Source organism: Sander lucioperca, chromosome 2, assembly GCF_008315115.2.
Source record: "Sander lucioperca isolate FBNREF2018 chromosome 2, SLUC_FBN_1.2, whole genome shotgun sequence".
NCBI classification, from domain to species: Eukaryota; Metazoa; Chordata; class Actinopteri; order Perciformes; family Percidae; genus Sander; species Sander lucioperca.
The window spans coordinates 43,266,872-43,284,851 of record NC_050174.1 but is presented as its reverse complement, the minus strand read 5'-3'; the positions used below and the strand labels follow the sequence as shown (position 1 = coordinate 43,284,851).

At 43.6% G+C, this 17,980-nt stretch overlaps 1 protein-coding gene across 3 annotated transcripts; it reads left to right on the top strand.

Moving 5' to 3' along the window:
- Window positions 1–108: 108 nt before the first annotated feature.
- Window positions 109–17,011, top strand: LOC116050620 (poly [ADP-ribose] polymerase tankyrase-1). 3 transcript variants are annotated; one of them, XM_031300834.2, is made up of 29 exons: window positions 172–622; window positions 1,305–1,529; window positions 1,785–1,880; window positions 2,441–2,477; window positions 2,767–2,842; window positions 4,337–4,357; window positions 5,930–6,024; window positions 6,121–6,187; window positions 6,341–6,527; window positions 7,328–7,449; window positions 7,775–7,866; window positions 8,106–8,184; window positions 8,314–8,485; window positions 8,980–9,059; window positions 9,350–9,495; window positions 10,201–10,366; window positions 11,151–11,370; window positions 11,662–11,771; window positions 11,951–12,139; window positions 12,456–12,702; window positions 12,805–12,887; window positions 13,246–13,366; window positions 13,862–13,959; window positions 14,321–14,395; window positions 14,595–14,700; window positions 14,915–15,101; window positions 15,430–15,586; window positions 15,700–15,818; window positions 15,854–17,011. In XM_031300834.2, exons 1-28 carry the CDS (start codon window positions 172–174, stop codon window positions 15,784–15,786), a joined length of 3,792 nt encoding a protein of 1,263 aa, XP_031156694.1. In that variant the 3' UTR covers window positions 15,787–15,818; window positions 15,854–17,011. The 3 variants fall into 3 exon arrangements, with proteins under 3 accessions (XP_031156691.1, XP_031156695.1, XP_031156694.1); XM_031300831.2 differs by having other exon boundaries at window positions 109–622; window positions 15,700–17,011; XM_031300835.2 differs by lacking the exon at window positions 4,337–4,357 and having other exon boundaries at window positions 109–622; window positions 15,700–17,011.
- The last annotated feature ends 969 nt before the right edge of the window (window positions 17,012–17,980 follow it).

Below are 17,980 nucleotides of genomic sequence, written 5' to 3'. Positions count from 1 at the left end.
CTGCTCTAGGATATTGATTTCTGAGATCCAAATGATCGTGTAGATAAATGTATAAACCGAGGGTTTCTGCACAGCCAGCCTTCACTGAGGTCAAACAGCTGACAGGAAACGCAACCACTTTCACCGGAAAGGAGGAGCAACAGCTTTTATTGTCGCCAGAGAGCTGCTGTAATGGCGGTGTCTCGTCGTTCCTCGCAGCAGCAACAACAACAAAATACATTACAGTCTCCGCCAAGAAATGGCTCTATTTCGGGAGCTCCTCCGGGGTCTCCGCCGATGGCTCTACTGACTGCGGCCGTTGGACCCACGGAGAATGAGAGGGAATGCAGCGGAGGGATTGAGATGGTTCTGGCCTCCACAGACCTACCCACCCCGGTCTTAACGAGCAGTGCAAGCTTCACCACGACAACCTCTGGCGGCGGCAGCAGCAGCGTCTCAAGCCCCGGTTCTGGAGCTGCCAGTCCCATTGACGGTAGCAGTGGCATCGGCGGGGCGTTCAGGGAGCTGTTCGAGGCCTGCCGTAACGGAGATGTATCCAGAGTAAAGAGACTTGTCGATTCGGTGAATGTAAACGCAAAGGACATGGCTGGTCGAAAATCAACTCCCCTTCACTTCGCTGCGGGTAACGATGAGCTAAGCTAACGACACAGAAGCGTTATGTTTTGCAACATTAGCTAGCTAGCTATCATACTGACACGGCTAACGTTAGCTGGCTAATGTTGTGTTTTGGTCGACGTGTTAACTGTTAATGTTATTGTTTGTGTCTTGCCCTCCTGACAACGTTAAAAGTAACTGAAGTTTTTCGCGTCGGAATGAATAGCCTAGTGGAGCTAACCAGCTAATGTGACGCTCTACATCAAATTTGATAATCAGACCGTCAATATTTCTCGAGTTTAGCTAGCTAGCTAACGTTAATTCCTCATAACGTGAAGCCATGCAACACTAAACGATCTCCAATTTAGCTAGACTAAAAGTTTTAAGGACACGTTATTTCATGTAACGGTCGATTATCATAAAGCAGTGCAAAACAACGCAAGCTTATTTTAGATGTGTCAGTTATCTTTAGCACTACATTTGGACAAAATTAATGTAATAGTAGTACTGATGTGTATCAATAAGGATCATATCTCATAACTTAGCATTAAATATTTATTTTTGTAGGGAGTTTCATCTGAATCCTACAGTTTTGATTATTTTAAAGCCATTATAGATGGAATAGCCAGGCTAGTTATGGTGTAGGTAAACCACGAATAAACCAATATTGAGGAAAAGCTGAATTGAAATGCATTTTAATCTTCTTTCAGGATTTGGCAGAAAAGATGTGGTGGAGCACCTCTTGCAGACCGGGGCCAATGTTCATGCCAGGGATGATGGAGGACTTATCCCCCTGCATAATGCCTGCTCTTTCGGCCACGCAGAAGTTGTCAGCCTCCTCTTGTGTCAGGGCGCAGATCCCAATGCCAGAGATAACTGGAATTACACGCCGTTACATGAGGCTGCCATCAAAGGAAAGATAGATGTTTGCATTGGTAAGGATCCCGGTCGATTTATGTTCAAACACAGACAGTTCTGCAAATCTGTGATGTTTTTTTTTTCCAAGGATGTTCTTGTCGTATGTGTCATTAGTTGCAAATTTGCCTACATTCTTGAAAAGCTTGAAAGGATTGTGTTGTCTTCCATCCTCTTTGCTGTTACCGACACGACACGGGTGACACGATATGAGAATGGTGACGATTTAAGGGGAAAATTAAAGTCTTGTTTTTATCCGCACCTCTCTCACTCAGTGTTACTCCAACATGGAGCTGATCCAAACATCCGCAACACTGATGGAAAATCTGCTTTGGATCTAGCCGACCCTTCAGCCAAGGCTGTTCTCACTGGTCAGTGCCTCTCCGCTGTTTAGCCCTCACATTAACACATAAGCCCTCACTTTTACAGCAAGTGACGTATGAATACAGGAATGAATTAGCTGTGGTTTGCAGATAATCATCATTATTTGTAACAAGTATTCAAAATGTAATGGTCAGATAGGCTGCATGATTCTGTCCTTACATCACAGTGTACCATAATTGTATCAAACTAGGCATTTTGCAATACCAATGTAGGATAAGAACGACCCCCAGGTTACCCGGCCCCTTGATTTTCTCATTTTTGGGGGTATCTTAGAGCAGATACCCCAGGGTATAGAGCAGAGGCATGTAACCACAGCAAGGTGCTTGTCAATAGCCTTTATTTTATCGACACCCCAACTATTCCACCTGAATTGAGTTCTGGTTGTCCTCATGCATGGACTGAGTGCCGCAAACCACAGAATACATCCTTTAGTAAACACATGTGGGCAGTAGTGGCTTACATAGCACAAAACGTCCTAGCACATGCTAAAATTAGTGGAAAGTGTTTGACATGCCTAGCTCTGATCTAAATGTTTATTTTCATCCAGGTGAATACAAGAAGGATGAACTTCTGGAAGCAGCAAGGTGAGTATCTGTCTGACTGGTCAGTACACACATTTCCTGTTGGCCAGAGTCAAGCAGCTACGCCGTTTTCGGCTCATCGGAGTATGCACCTGCAATATACAGCTCTTAAATGTGACCAGTTTAAAAGTATGACTTAGTTTCATCCAGAATTGCAGTCTCATCATCTGTGAAAGCCTGCAGAATTACTTATAGATCAGGGAATCTCCGTTTTAAAAACACAGGGAAATGTGCTATATAAATAAAGATGACTTGACTAATGACACAAGTCTTTCCAACCATGTAATTACAGGAGTGGGAATGAAGAAAAGCTGATGGCACTGCTGACTCCATTAAATGTCAACTGCCATGCCAGCGATGGTCGCAAGGTAAATTAACCGCTAGTAGTGCACCATATCACACCAGACAGATACCTGCCATAACACTTTTTTAATACAGCATGTCACGCAAGGTTGCAAAATACTGTATTTTCAAAAGAAGGTTTCTGAGTCAGACAATGTGTGAGAGAAGGAATTAGCAGTCTGATTATGGCTGGATTAGTTTGTGTGGTGCAGATATAAAGAGGAGTTATGTCATTGGGTTTATGGGAGGGTGTTAATGGGGTCTGCCTTGCCTTGGACAAACCACTGTGCAACATCCATATTGTAGATGTTTTTTTTCCCCCTTCTAATTATGCATGTGTGACTTTCATCAGACCATTCTTGAAATCCACTTGCATCTGTTATACCATCTCGACTTTTACGTAGCAAACTCATTAATCCTCTTCGTTCGGCCTTTTTAAGTTTCCAGTTGTTGTTGTTTTTTGTTTTTTTTGTACATGTGGATCCAGTTAGTTAGGCTAGCTGATTCTGTTCATTTTCTGGAACTGAAGTAGACACACCATTCCTTTTTTTGATTTACAGTTTACACTTTTCAACAAGTTTGGACCAAGACAGCAATCTTGTCTGTTCTCCACCCATAATCACTTCTCCATGGCAGATGCTGGAGCAAAGCTAGCTGTGATCTTGAAATCTATGTAGGTTTTTTTTCTGTCATTTCTACTGTAACGTCTCTTCTTAACTCAACCCATGTTATCGGAACTTGCTTACAACGCGAGTAGCGTTTAAATCATGACACAGTATTTTAGGCATTAATGTTCCTTTTTGTGGAGGAGTGGACTAGAAGGATACTGGTACAAAGATGCACTTTATCGAACGCATTTTGGAACAAATTTTCTAACGTCTGCATTTAGCGTTGCTAATTTAGGTGTAGGATTGTTTTTGGAATTTCCTCCTTGTGTCGTGTAAAGGCACTGATGTATTTCCTCCCACTGTTTTTGTCTGTCATGCATTACTTCTTTTTTTAGTAATTGATTCCTGTCATGTCTGGCAAAATTGCTGTCTGTGTGTTTTTGTAAATAACTCACAAAAAACATAATTACCACCAGTATATCAGCACTCGCCTGTTTCATTCATTCCTAACCACATTTTCTTCAACAGCAATTAAAGTATGACTCCCTCCCTGCCTCCTTTTTGTAGTATATTTAGAGTTTGCATGATCCGAGCCAGTATGCCAGTGTAGATTTTGCTCTGGGATTTAACCAGCGGGCACCATTAGCCGGTCCTTGCCTTTTCACAAAGCCACGGAGAAAAACCCGGGGAGGAGAAGTCACACTTAACCTTCAGCCATTTACCCTCTCTGGCCCGGTGTCACATTTAATCTCAAACCATGTTTGACGGATCAGCCAGTGATTTTTATAACTAGGGCCTGTGTTTCATTGACTTAAGAAGGAAGAAAAGAATTGCTGTGAAAAGATACTGTCATTTTTGTAATTTTTGTTTCGTTTTGTTTTCCGTGTGACTCTGGCAACATTTGTCGATCAGTCAACATCCCAAAAAATGCTGGTAAGTTGACCTTGATAACGGCCACTTGATTGATGCACTGTTGTTATTTTTGTTTTATTCCATTGTTTTTGATTTGACCAATATAAGCTGGCTGTCACTTGTAATTGCACATCATGGACCTGGGTGTAACTGGTCACTCATGTATCCTTACCTTGATGCTCCTGTGTGTGTGTGTGTGTGTGTGTGTGTGTGTGTGTGTCATTTGATTGAGGGAGTGTGTGAGCTGGGTTTGGCGTCATGGTGGCAACTCAACCTTTTATGGGTTTGGAGAGGAGGTCGAAATGTCCACTGCCTGCTTTCTTCAGCGTCTGTCCTCTCCTTGCACACTCACCCACTCTTCTCCAACTTTCACTCACTTTCTCTTCAGTCAGTATCTGATTTTGGCTTTTAATTTTGATTCATTCATTTGTTTTTGAAGATCACTCATGCATGCCCGAAGGCCTGCCCCTCTTGCATTTTGTCAAGCGAATCCTTAATGCGTGTCTGTGAAACTTGTGTCTACTTCACGTTCCCCCGTTGGAACGGTTGGTATGCAGTATTGAATGGACTACATTTTTCACCTGTCATTCTAGTGCTATGCTTCCCTCCATGGTAATGACTTTTGATTGCTTTCGATTGCTCGTGTCACCCCTCGCTGAATGATGGTTCCATGATTCGACTCTCGTCCATCTGATTTCTATCGCTGTGGCTTGAGATCTAACAGTTGGCTTTTTGGGATTTTTATATTAACATCACCGCATGGAAAATTGAAATGAATGATGTCCCTCCTTTCTGATTGCAAGCTTGACCTGAGCTAGACTTTTGAGTAGAGACCAAACGCCACTGAGATTGGATTTGCAGCTTTGCCTAGACTGATGTTTATTTTTCCCTTGGCTGGACAAAAAAAAAGCCATTTGATTTGAATCTCTAATAGCTTGCCGAGATGCTTTCTCAAACAATCAGCCTGCTTATTTTAGCCTCTTTGCATCCTATTACGGTTGGGGTTCGATAGCATTTGATCAAATCTGAATCCGGTATTGAATTCACTTATTGTAATTACTGCAGGTTCTGCCTGTTAAAGTAAAAGCACGTATAAATAATTGAATTTGTAATTCGCCACATTATCTTTTCTGTTTGTCTTAACAACCACAGACAAGTTATCATAACCCAACCGTAATTCCTACACAGCCATTTTGAATTTTATAGTCTTAACCGTTGCACTAGCAATTCTTTCTTGTCCTCTAACCACATAAAACGCAATTTTAGACTCCCAAGACTTAGGAAGAATATTTAATTTTGCTGACATTGTCAAATAGCAGTCGAGGTAGATGTGTAATGAGGTTGAAGTTGCTTGTTGTCACTCACTCAGGTCAGACGCAAATCAATTTTTTTGTCGCTGGATTACCCCCCCCCCAAACTCCATTGACCTTGCATCATCATATTCGCCATTCATCTGCAACTCACCGAGCATAGCCTGCCGTAGCACAATGCTTCTGGCCCTAATCAGCCGCTTGCTCCTTGTGGCCACCGAAGGCAGCACGCACTGAGCCAGCCAGCGACCTGTGCGCCCTAACAAGCCGTCCTCTCTTACAGTCGACGCCGCTCCACCTGGCCGCTGGCTACAACCGGGTCCGCATCGTCCAGCTCCTTCTCCAGCACGGAGCCGACGTTCACGCCAAGGACAAAGGGTGAGGCGCCCTTTCAGAAACCCCCACAAAAACGTTGTAATTTCGTCATAAATGACGCTAACCTGATTGTCTTTTTTTTTTTTTTTTAACCTGCAGTGGCCTGGTTCCACTTCACAACGCCTGCTCCTACGGCCACTTTGAGGTCACCGAGCTTCTGCTTAAAGTAAGACCCACGAAAGGTTTCCCTTTCAAACTTGCCTGTGTTCAGAACTTTTTTTTTTTTTTTTGCACCGTTTTGATAATGTCAGATACAGAGATCTGGGAAGCAAGCGTTCTGTACACATCTGTGCTCTGATGTGCCGTATTCTCTCTGCAGCACGGAGCCTGTGTGAACGCCATGGACCTGTGGCAGTTCACGCCTCTCCACGAGGCCGCGTCCAAGAACCGAGTGGAGGTCTGTTCCCTGCTGCTGAGCCACGGGGCCGACCCCACCCTGCTCAACTGTCACAGCAAGAGCGCCGTGGACATGGCCCCCACTCCAGAGCTCAAAGAAAGGCTCACCTGTGAGTTCTCTCACAGTCCCACAGCACTTACACACACACTGATGATTGGAAAAAATACTTTTGATACTATAATATGAATACTATACTATGATCCATACAGAAGGCTACATGCTATTATAAACATAAATATTCAAAACATGGTCTCCTCCTAACTCCTGTTAAATCTTATATAAGACTAAGGCTATTTAAAGTTAATTCTCGTTCATTTAGTTTGTTAGATCATTGTTCGTTTTTTGAAGTGTTTTAATCCTTGTTTTTGGGGATCCTAAACACACAGTTTTGTACTGTACATGTCCGTGTTGCACTCGTTAAGATCTCATCTGAACAGATTTCTGTTATTCAAACAACTGAGTTGTAGTTCAAAACGTTTGCAGCCAACTTAATAAAATATCAGGTTTTAGTCGGGCTTGAGTTCATAAATACAGTTAATGTATACAGGCACGGAGAACGGGAACTTAAAGGCTCGGTTAGCAATGATTAGCTCCGGTTGGCTATATTATAAAGATATGGAGGGGAGCATACTGCCACGGAGAGGGCAAACAACCAGACTCTGGCAAATGACGTTCGGGGTGCTTTCACAGCGGTGTGGCCGCGGCCTTTCTACGGTTTATCGGTACCGTTTATCCCACGGCAAGACCACCAGCAGCGCTGTAAAAATACATTGTTGATTGGAGGAAAAAAAAAAACCTGGGCGGGTCTTAGTCTACCTGGGCGGTGCGTCCAAGTAGAACCTATGTATGGGAAACGCTGCAATAGCTGCTGGCAGTTCAGTTTACTCCTCCTCTTTCTCTTCCATGTAGACGAGTTCAAAGGTCACTCACTGCTGCAGGCGGCCCGGGAGGCGGACATGGCCAAAGTGAAGAAGACGCTGGCTCTGGAGATCATCAGCTTCAAACATCCTCAGACCAACGAGACTGCTCTGGTCAGGACCAAGCCTTTCTACTTGTGTTGGGGGCTCAAGATCACTTTCACTTCTGAGTGCAGTGTGGACATTAAAAGCTCCTTGTTTCCAAATTCTGTTGATGCCAAAACAAAATCCCCGATTTGGACATTTGGAATGAAATTCGCCTGGGGGAATTAAAAGTGATCTTGTCAGCAATGCTCTGTGTGATTTAATGACGTACAGCCAGTTAGTTGTACGTGATTGGCTTATTGGTTTAGCGAGCTGGCATTTACTCGAAACATTTGTCCTGGGCCGGCAGGCCAAAGGTTCCGGCACACTAATCTAATGTCGTTGTGTATTTTAGCACTGTGCTGTGGCTTCCCCCCACCCCAAGAGGAAGCAGGTGACTGAGCTGTTGCTGCGTAAAGGTGCCAACATCAACGAGAAGAACAAAGAGTAAGTCCACAACATTTTACATAAAACCATAAAACCAAACAAAAATTGGAATTGATTAGTGACTAAGGTAAGTACAATCAGGGTTGTGTAACTTGGACGACAAGTTGACGTCTTCCCCATAGAACCAACTCAAATCAGAAAAAACTTGACAAATAAATAACAAGAGGGAACGTTAATTGCATGTTGAAGCACTTTAAGTGCCAAGAAGATAACCTCCTGTCCGTTTTGTGTTTTTTAAGCTTCATGACCGCATTGCATGTTGCTGCCGAGAGAGCTCACAACGATATCCTGGAGGTGCTGCAGAAACACGGAGCAAAGGTCTGCTTGTTTTTGTGTTTTACGTTTCCATTCCGTTCTGCCAGATGTAAAATGGTATTAGGTAATGTCATCTGGGAGGATCAAAAAGTATGTGTTGCTGAAACTTAACTTCACCTCCTCTGGCTCCAGGTGAACGCCGTGGACACACTAGGTCAGACCGCTCTTCACAGAGCCGCGCTGGCTGGGCACATCCAGACCTGCAAGCTGCTGCTGAGCTACGGCGCCGACCCGTCCATCGTGTCTCTGCAGGGTTTCACCGCTGTTCAGATGGGGAACGAGGCTGTTCAACAAATTCTTAACGGTAATCACAGCCACCACACTTCGGACTGTTTATCGTTGTTTGCTTTCAGGTCGAAATTTTGAAATTTGAGAATGAAAAGGCACTCTTCGTGGCCGGGTTAGCTCAGTTGGTAGAGCAGGCGCACATATATAGAGGATTACTCCTCGACGCTGCACGTCATTCCCCCTCTCTCTCCCCTTTCATGTCTTCATCTGTCCTGTGAAATTAAAGGCCTAAAATGCCCCAAAAAAATAATCTTAAAAAAAAAAAAAAAAGGCACTCTTCGCCCAAGATAAGACAGATCTTTTTGTCCGAAGTAACAAATCTTGTGTAAATTTCACTGCTCAGATTAATTAATGGGAGGCCTAGCTCTTTTACAAATGTGTCTTTAGAGGGATCTACCAGATTTAAACCCCAATCATGGGATTTCATACGATACGTTCTGACGAGTCCGGTTTGACCGTCATCATTTTGTTTTGTATTGAATGTCTTTCCCTTCTTCTTTTTTTTTTCAGAAAATGTCCCAACACGTAATTCTGATGTGGACTACAGATTTCTGGAGGCAGCCAAAGCAGGGGATCTGGAAACGGTGCAAGTAAGTTTACTGTTTCTTCTGTATTTTTTTTTTCTACCAGAAGTGAGTGGCTACAGTTTGGTTTTTAGACGTAGTACCTGTTTTTGGATGCATTATTGTAATAAAATCATTATTGCACACTTTTTTTTTTTTTTGTTTCTTGAAGAATTTGTAGCACTGAAATTTCACACGCTCGTTAGCAGCAGTGGTTTACAAATGACTGTGCAGGCCCCATAATGATTTTCTTGTAAACCTGTTGTTATGCCACTCGGTTGAGTTGCTAACTATCATATTGTCTCTGTCTATGGCAGCAACTTTGCACCCCCCAGAATGTAAACTGCCGGGACTTGGAGGGCCGCCACTCCACTCCTCTCCACTTTGCAGCTGGTTACAACCGAGTGGCTGTCGTCGAATACCTGCTACACCATGGAGCTGATGTCCATGCCAAAGACAAAGGGTGAGTTCTGCCATCCTAGCCATCATCTGGAGGTTATATAAAAAATGGTGTGTGTGTGTGTGTGTGTGTGGCCGGCTTAGCTCACTTGGTAGAGCAGGTGCACATATATAGAGGTTTACTCCTCAACGCAGCGGCCGCGGGTTCGACTCCGACCTGCGGCCCTTTGCTGCATGTCATTCCCCCTCTCTCTCCCCTTTCATGTCTTCATCTATCCTGTGGAATTAAAGGCCTAAAATGCCCAAAAAAAAAAAAATGGAATGGATTCACTGGATTCATGGAATCACTTATGTTTAGATTTTCAGAGCTAATAATGATTTTTTGGGGGGGTTTTTTCTGCAAAGTCATGCGTGTCAGTACTGTGACAATGCTTTCCTGCATTTTTGTTTAATGCAGAGGGGCCTGGCTAGCTCACCTGGTTGAGCGCGCGCCCCATGTACAGAGACTCAGTCCTTGCCACAGTGGCGGCGGGTTCGATTCCAAATGGCGGCCCTTTGCTGCATGTCGTTCCCCCCTTTTTCTCTCTCCCCTTTCACGTCCTTAGCAATATATTTTATTTAATATTATCAAATAAAAAAGGCCTAAAATGCCTAAAAAAATAATAACGTTTATTTTGCAGAAGACACAATATAATAAGTCTTAAGTAGCACATGGCAACACCTCATGCTTCTGGTGTGAAGATTTTCACTTCTGTTTTTCCTCATGCAGTGGTCTGGTTCCCCTCCACAACGCGTGCTCCTACGGTCACTACGAAGTAGCCGAGCTGCTGGTCAGACACGGAGCTTCAGTCAACGTGGCCGACCTGTGGAAATTCACCCCGCTTCACGAGGCTGCAGCCAAAGGAAAATATGAGATCTGCAAACTGCTGCTCAAAGTGAGGATCCATTATTATCACCCGTCACAAGGATTGTCTTACATTCATTTGTGTCCTGTGTTAGTTATTGTTATGTTGATTATGATTATTTCCAAACTTTCGGTATCGGCATTTATAACGGCTGGTGGAATAGTTTGTCCACCAGAGGACACTCTACAACGTCCCTGTTGGCAACACTCATGTTTAACCCTTTAAAGGTGCAGTAGGTAAGACTTATAAAACTAACTTTCTGTCATATTTGCTGAAACTGACCCTATGTTCCAGTAGAACTACATGAAGCAGGTCATTAAAAAAATAATCCGGCTCCTCTGGCACCACCTACAGCCTGTAGTGAGATTTGCAAAAATCCACAGCTCCCTGTTCAGATGCACCAATCAGGGCCGGGGTGTCTAACTGTGTGTCAATCACTGCTCATGCACACGCATTCATTCTCCCTTGTGGGGGGAGGGGCTTAGGAGATCGTTTTGGGCTTTAGCGGAAAGGGGGGGATTTTCGAAGTTGTCGATGTTAATTTCTGGATCTTTGCAATCCTACCTACAGCACCTTTAGGTTTCATATCTTAAGTTTGTATTTTTATACATTTTATTTATCAGAAATTTAATACATATTGATGTTCCTCTGTTCTGTTGTGACCAAATATTAGTATCGATATCGGCCTTAAAAATCCTTTATCGGTCGGGCTCTACCACGAAGCCCCCTTTCTCATATATACCAACGTAACAAACATTTATATAAATAATATATAAATATAGTGTTATAAAAAGCTCAAACTCTCTTTGTTCAGCACGGAGCCGACCCATCCAAGAAGAACCGTGACGGCAACATGCCGCTGGACATGGTGAAAGACGGAGACACGGACATCCAGGACCTGCTGAGGGGGGATGCAGCGCTGCTGGACGCTGCCAAGAAGGGCTGCCTGGCCCGGGTCCAGAAGCTCTGCTCCCCAGAGAATATCAACTGCAGAGACACACAGGGGCGCAACTCCACACCACTCCACCTCGCAGGTAATCAACATGTGCTGCTTTGACATTTTGTCTTTTTTTATTTTTAATGAATACAGGATACAGGGACTGACAAACGCACCTGATCTGGCTTTCACGGGGAGGTGAAAGATTTTAGATCTTTTGTCTTGTCCACACTTTCAACATTGTCTCTGATGCTGCGTGTGCTTTTTTGTCTTATCTGGTTATGTTTTTCTTTTTTCTGTCTGCTGAACTCGGGTCTCTCAGACTATCTGATTTTTAAAATAAAGGTAAATGTAGACTTGGATGCTGATTCCTGTTCCTTCTCCTCAGCTGGGTACAACAACCTGGAGGTGGCAGAGTATCTGCTGGAGCATGGGGCTGATGTCAACGCCCAGGACAAAGGAGGCCTTATCCCTCTTCACAATGCTGCTTCTTATGGGGTCAGTCTCAACGCAAACGCATTACTGCAATTAGCAATTGCACTCATTACTACAAATACAGATTCTGGGGAAGGGGGTTGATTTTGCACACTGAAAAAGCTTAACGCTACAGGAAACTCAAATTGATTTGTAGCAAACCCTTTCAAAAGATATTCATTGTGTTTGGTGCTTCCTCACAGCATGTGGACATCGCAGCCCTACTGATCAAGTTCAATACGTGTGTGAATGCGACAGACAAATGGGCTTTCACACCCCTGCATGAGGCGGCCCAAAAGGGTCGTACGCAGCTCTGTGCGCTGCTGCTGGCTCATGGAGCCGACCCCACCATGAAGAACCAAGAGGGCCAGACTGCCCTGGACCTGGCCACGGTAACGGCTTCTGTCAAACAGACAGACATTGACCAGCTTAGGAATTACTGTGAAATAAGTAGATACGTGTGGGGGGTGGGCAAATGGTTAAAATATGTTTTCACTTAGTAGTTCTCTAGTTGCATGAGCGTTATACTGCCTCTTGTTTTTGTTCACTGAGGGCCCCAAACCATAGACTGTATATATTAATATTATACAGTCTATGCCCCAAACTGATCACTTCACTGGAATGAGATAGGAAAGAGAATGTACAGTAAATAAACTTAAATCGGGCTCCTTTCCACCCTTTTTTTTTTTTTTCCTGCCTTCATTGCAGGCTGATGATATCCGGGCCCTGCTGATGGATGCCATGCCACCGGACGCCCTGCCCAGCTGCTTTAAGCCCCAGGCCACAGTGGTCAGCGCCTCAGTCATTTCCCCCGCCTCCACACCGTCCTGTCTGTCCGCTGCCAGCAGCATAGACAACCTGGCCGGGCCGCTCACTGAGCTGGCTGCAGCCACTACCTCCGGGTCCTCCGGAGTGGCAGATGGAGCCACAGGCACCGACCGCAAGGAAGGGGAGAGTAAGTTTGTGTGGGTTTTTTTAATGGAGAAAATGCGCATGAACCCTGTTTGACATTGGTGAATTGTTTTTCATTCAACTCTTAACGCCCTGTTTTCCATAGTGGCCATGCTGGACATGAATATAAGTCAATTCATGAAGAGCCTGGGCCTGGAGCACCTGAGGGACATCTTTGAGAGGGAGCAGGTCAGCTATCTTAAAAATACTTCATTAAAGCTAAAATGCTGTTCAACTGTTTTTTTTCACATTAGTACCTGATGTCTGTCAATCAATCCAAAGAGCGTAATAACATCCTGACATGTGAATGCAGTGGGATTAGAGAAACAGGCCAGCAGTTGTTGAACAATTTCAGCTGGCAGGAAAAACGATCTTGGCAGCAATGACATGAACTTGTCCATAGCGTTGATTCATGTGTTAATGTCATAGAATAGATCTGTACAGCTCTGGTGTCTGGTTATTTGTTAAAGTGGCAGGTAGTTGGAGCAAACAGACCAACAGCATGAGACTGAGTTGGTTTTTATTATATTATATTTCCTTTTCCCAGATCACTCTGGATGTGCTGGCTGACATGGGTCACGAGGAGCTGAAGGAGATTGGAATTAATGCCTACGGCCACCGACACAAACTTATCAAGGGTATTGAGAGGCTGCTTGGCGGCCAGCAAGGTAAGGAGGCATCTTTTTAGTTTTTCTGTTAAATTGGAATGGTATCATACGGGGTAGAGCTGAAGATCTTTGCCCAAACCCAATGGGTGATGCGTTTTTGATTAGCGCGAAAATGGATGCTGAGGAGGTGAAACGGAGGCTGGCCTCTGGAGGACTTATTTTATTTCTTTGTTCCAACTTCCAAGTGGCCTATAGCCCGCGTTAAATGATGGGACTTTAAAAAGCTGTCAATCAAAATGTACTTGTCGGGCTCGGGCCGAATTCTGTCGGGCTCTGGCCTTGTCGGGCCTAACTTTTAAGCCCCGATTACAGCGTTAATACGGGGGTTGTCTGCTAGAGTTTGTTCTCTTACCACAAATAGTCACCAAAGTCAGACATTTTCAAACCCTAAAAGAAAGGGAGGGAAAAACAGGAGGCACTCCACACGAAAATACTGCATGCTTGTGATGCCCTAACACCCGATAGCCAGTGACTAACTGTATTGTTGTTATTCAGGTGGCAACCCCTACCTGGCATTTCATTGTGCCAGCCAGGGCACCATCCTGATAGACCTCGCCCCGGACGACAAGGAGTACCAGTCTGTGGAGGAGGAGGTGAGTCCAGTTCACTGTCTCATGTTTATGGTGTCTTTTTAACTGCTAATGGTCCGAATTTTCTATTTTAAACAGGTACTGAATATCTACGCGAATGCTTTTTCCCTCTGATTGTGTCCAGCGGTTCGGATAGAACTCGTACATGATGGCATTTTTAAATGATTGCGTCATAGCAATATCGTATCATATTGTTGAATTCAAGCAGGGTGCTTTGTGGAGCCGCTGCACATGCCTGGTAAAAAAAAAAATGCTTGATTATTAAACTGAGAAGCAACAGCAGAACTTTGCAGAGCATTTGCTGATGGCAGGTAATAGTTTGCCTGGTTCTAAAATCCCGGTGTTGTCGTTGTGTGTCCCTCAGTTGCAGAGCACCATCAGAGAGCACAGAGACGGCGGCAACGCTGGTGGCGTGTTCAGCAGATACAACATCATCAAGGTCTGAACCGGCGATCTCTCTCTGTACTGCTTGCTTTTGATGATACTCACAACAGTGGACAGCTTCTATAGGGACTATTTCTTTGGTAGATTAGTATTAATGAGAACCGATAACGGTGATCTAACCTGAGGGATGTGAGTCAACATTTTAATTCTTGGTGTAAAGCCGACGTGACATATGGATATGTGTCATACCACAGATTCAGAAGGTGGTAAATAAGAAGCTGAGGGAACGTTACACCCACCGGCAGAAGGAGATCGCAGATGAAAACCACAACCATCACAACGAGCGGATGTTGTTTCACGGTAACCACGCCCCTCTGTCACGCTATCCGTTTGCCTTTTTGTGTCAGCGTCGGGCATTGTTGTTTAACTCACCTTTCTTTTTGAATTTCGTTTTTCAAAGTCTACTACTAGCGTCAGGTTTTTATTTGTCAGGCATGTAATAACGTAAAGCATCTATTTATCTCAGTTACTGTATATAATACCGTCGTGTCACTGTCTCCACGTCTTCCTTCAGGTTCCCCGTTCATTAACGCCATTATCCACAAAGGCTTCGATGAGCGCCACGCTTACATAGGAGGGATGTTTGGAGCGGGTATCTATTTTGCAGAGAACTCCTCCAAGAGCAATCAGTACGTCTACGGCATCGGTGGAGGCACAGGCTGCCCGACACACAAAGACCGGTCCTGCTACCTGTGCCACAGGTAACTCTGACTTGAACCTGGACTATCACTCCCTCTGGTCTTCATCTGTACTATCCATTAAAGGCCAAAAAGCCCACAAAATGATCTTTTAAAAAAAAAAAAGAGAGAGAGAGAAAAAATAAAAAAAATAAAAATATATATATACTCTCTATATTTTTTTTTATATATATATTCATTCTCTTATTTTTTATGTATATAAATAAATAAACATTTTGGTTGTAAAACTACTTTGTACCCATGTGATCTCTATCCAAGTAAATGTTTAATGTGCAATATTGTTGTGTGATTGTGTGTGTCTGACCTGTCTCCTCATCATCTGCACTCTCAGGCAGATGCTGTTCTGCCGAGTGACCCTGGGGAAGTCCTTCCTACAGTTCAGTGCCATGAAGATGGCCCACGCGCCCCCGGGACACCACTCGGTGATCGGGCGGCCCAGCGTTAACGGCCTGGCCTACGCTGAGTACGTCATCTACAGAGGAGAGCAGGTAAACCCAGACACCACCAGTTTTCTTTCCCTGAATACGGTTAATCCTGTAATAGAGGATAAACAACTGCTGTGTCATGTCGGCCAATGTCTTGCTCTGTTTTTTTCCTTCAGGCCTACCCGGAGTACCTCATCACCTACCAGATCCTTAAACCGGAGAGCGCGGCCCAGTCTGCTGCAGGAGCTGAGCAGAAGTCGTAGTTACTTTACATCACACACACACACACACACACACACACACACACACACACACACACAAGAGAACACAGAACTCGTTGTTTTCTCCTTTGTATTGCAAATGCCTAAACACCTTTTTTATTTACCAAACACATTTCCAGTCTCCTGTCCAGTAGAACCCATGGTGACCAGTGCTTCATGAGCAGATATGCTGTATAATACTGTCCTACCTATGGTTTGTTTTTTTGCATCGGCTGCATGTTAATACAGAAGCATGTAAGGCCCAATAGCGTGCGTGGGTTAGTTCTTTCCTCCTCACCATTCAGGAGGATGCTTGTAGAGACTTTAAAGTATCAGCATTAACAGTTTGCCACTCTTGTCATCTCATGCCTTGTGACTGTGCAGAATTGCGACCCCTCACCTCTATATATACATACATACATACACACACACACACACACACACACACACACTCACTGTCGAAGCCTGAAACCTGTGGACTACTACTGCCCCACCGCATCTGGGTTCATCCTGTATAGAATGGCCTCTGGTAACTGTGATTTTAATGCTAACTTAGAACACTACCAAACAGGTAACAGTGTATTGTTGCTATGCTGTAATGCTGACTTTCCAAACTTTCACCCTAAGAACACTACAAAGGCTGAACCGAAATGTTTTTTAGTGGTTTTATTCAGAGCTGGACATGCTTAATAGAGAAAGGGCTCTGTCAAATCACAAAAGTTGAGACTATTTTATTGTCATTACAATATTGATTTGTATGAGAGAAGTGTGTTCCTTAACAAAGCTGAAATGCAACGTAAGGCATCATAATTACACAATCATAAACTAAAGGAGTGGATGTTGTACATTAAAAGCATATATATAAATGACAACCTTGGAGTCAATAAATGTTCAGAGTGTTGAAATGTGCTTGTGATGCCTTACAAGTTAACACCCAATAGGCAGTGAACTCAACAAAGCACCCTTTCTGTCGCCATGGTCGTACTCGCAGACATCCCACGCATATGGATTTGCACTTTTACATAGAAGCCTATTTAAGTTATTTTGAATTTAAATTGCAAATTTTTGGGGAAAAAATATTTGTACAGGTTGTGTAAATGGTTGTGTATAACTGTTGCTGTTTAACAGTATCTTTGAGTTCAACTGTAAATGACATCTGAATTTTCCTTTCATGCCTTCTTGATTCTCCCAACTTTTTTTTTTTTAAATAAATGTCCCATTAACAGCTCCTTGTTTACATTTTTTGAATGGTATCAAAATTCTGTCTGTATAATATTGTTAATGAATGTTTTTTTAGTTTTTGTCTTCACTGTACACAAGATTTCTCGCATGACAATATTAAAGCCTCTGCGTTGATGCAGTAGTAGCCCAGATGACTGATTTTGATGTAATGTGACATACGAAGAACCAAACCGGTATTATTTGACCTTGGTGTGGTGATGGCGCAGTGAATATGACACGTGCCTTTGGTGTGGTAGACCTGGGTTCGATTCCCACTGCGGTACATCAATCAATGTGTCCCTGAGCAAGACACTCAGCTCCTAGTTGCTCAAGAAGTGTGCAACCTCAGACATATATAGCAATTGTAAGTCACTTTGGATAAAAGCAATGAAATGTAATGTAATGGCTAGCAAAGTTGCAATGGGAGGAATAGCAACACTCGAGTGCAAGAAAATCATGACCACACGTTTCTATATACAGTAAGGAAACTGCATGACTACATACTGCATCAAGCACCAGCCAGGTGGCACTAATCCAACTGATATGTCAACATTTTGGTCTTTGCAACGCTGGTTGGCTGTTGGATGCCAGTGGTGAATCAGAGGGAGGTTCTCTCTTTGATATTGGGGCTTGGTCCTGACATATGCTCTAGGATCACTAAATGCAATAACATTTGCACTAGTTCTAATGACAGGGTCTACTATATGCATTAGTAATTTTCGACTGTATTTACTACACTGAGTTACTGTAGACCTCATTATGCAAAATCTGTAGATCAATTGTACTCTTGCCTAGTTTATCAAGTGGCTAGTGTTCTGTGGCAAAAATGGCTCATACTTTAACCTTAGAGGTCCATTCTGATATTCACCAATGTTAAACGTTTTTATTATTACCGAAGTTATTAAATTACACACCTATTTTTTTATTAAAATGTAGTGATTTTGTTTGTTTACATGGCAAACGGTTGTTAACGTTT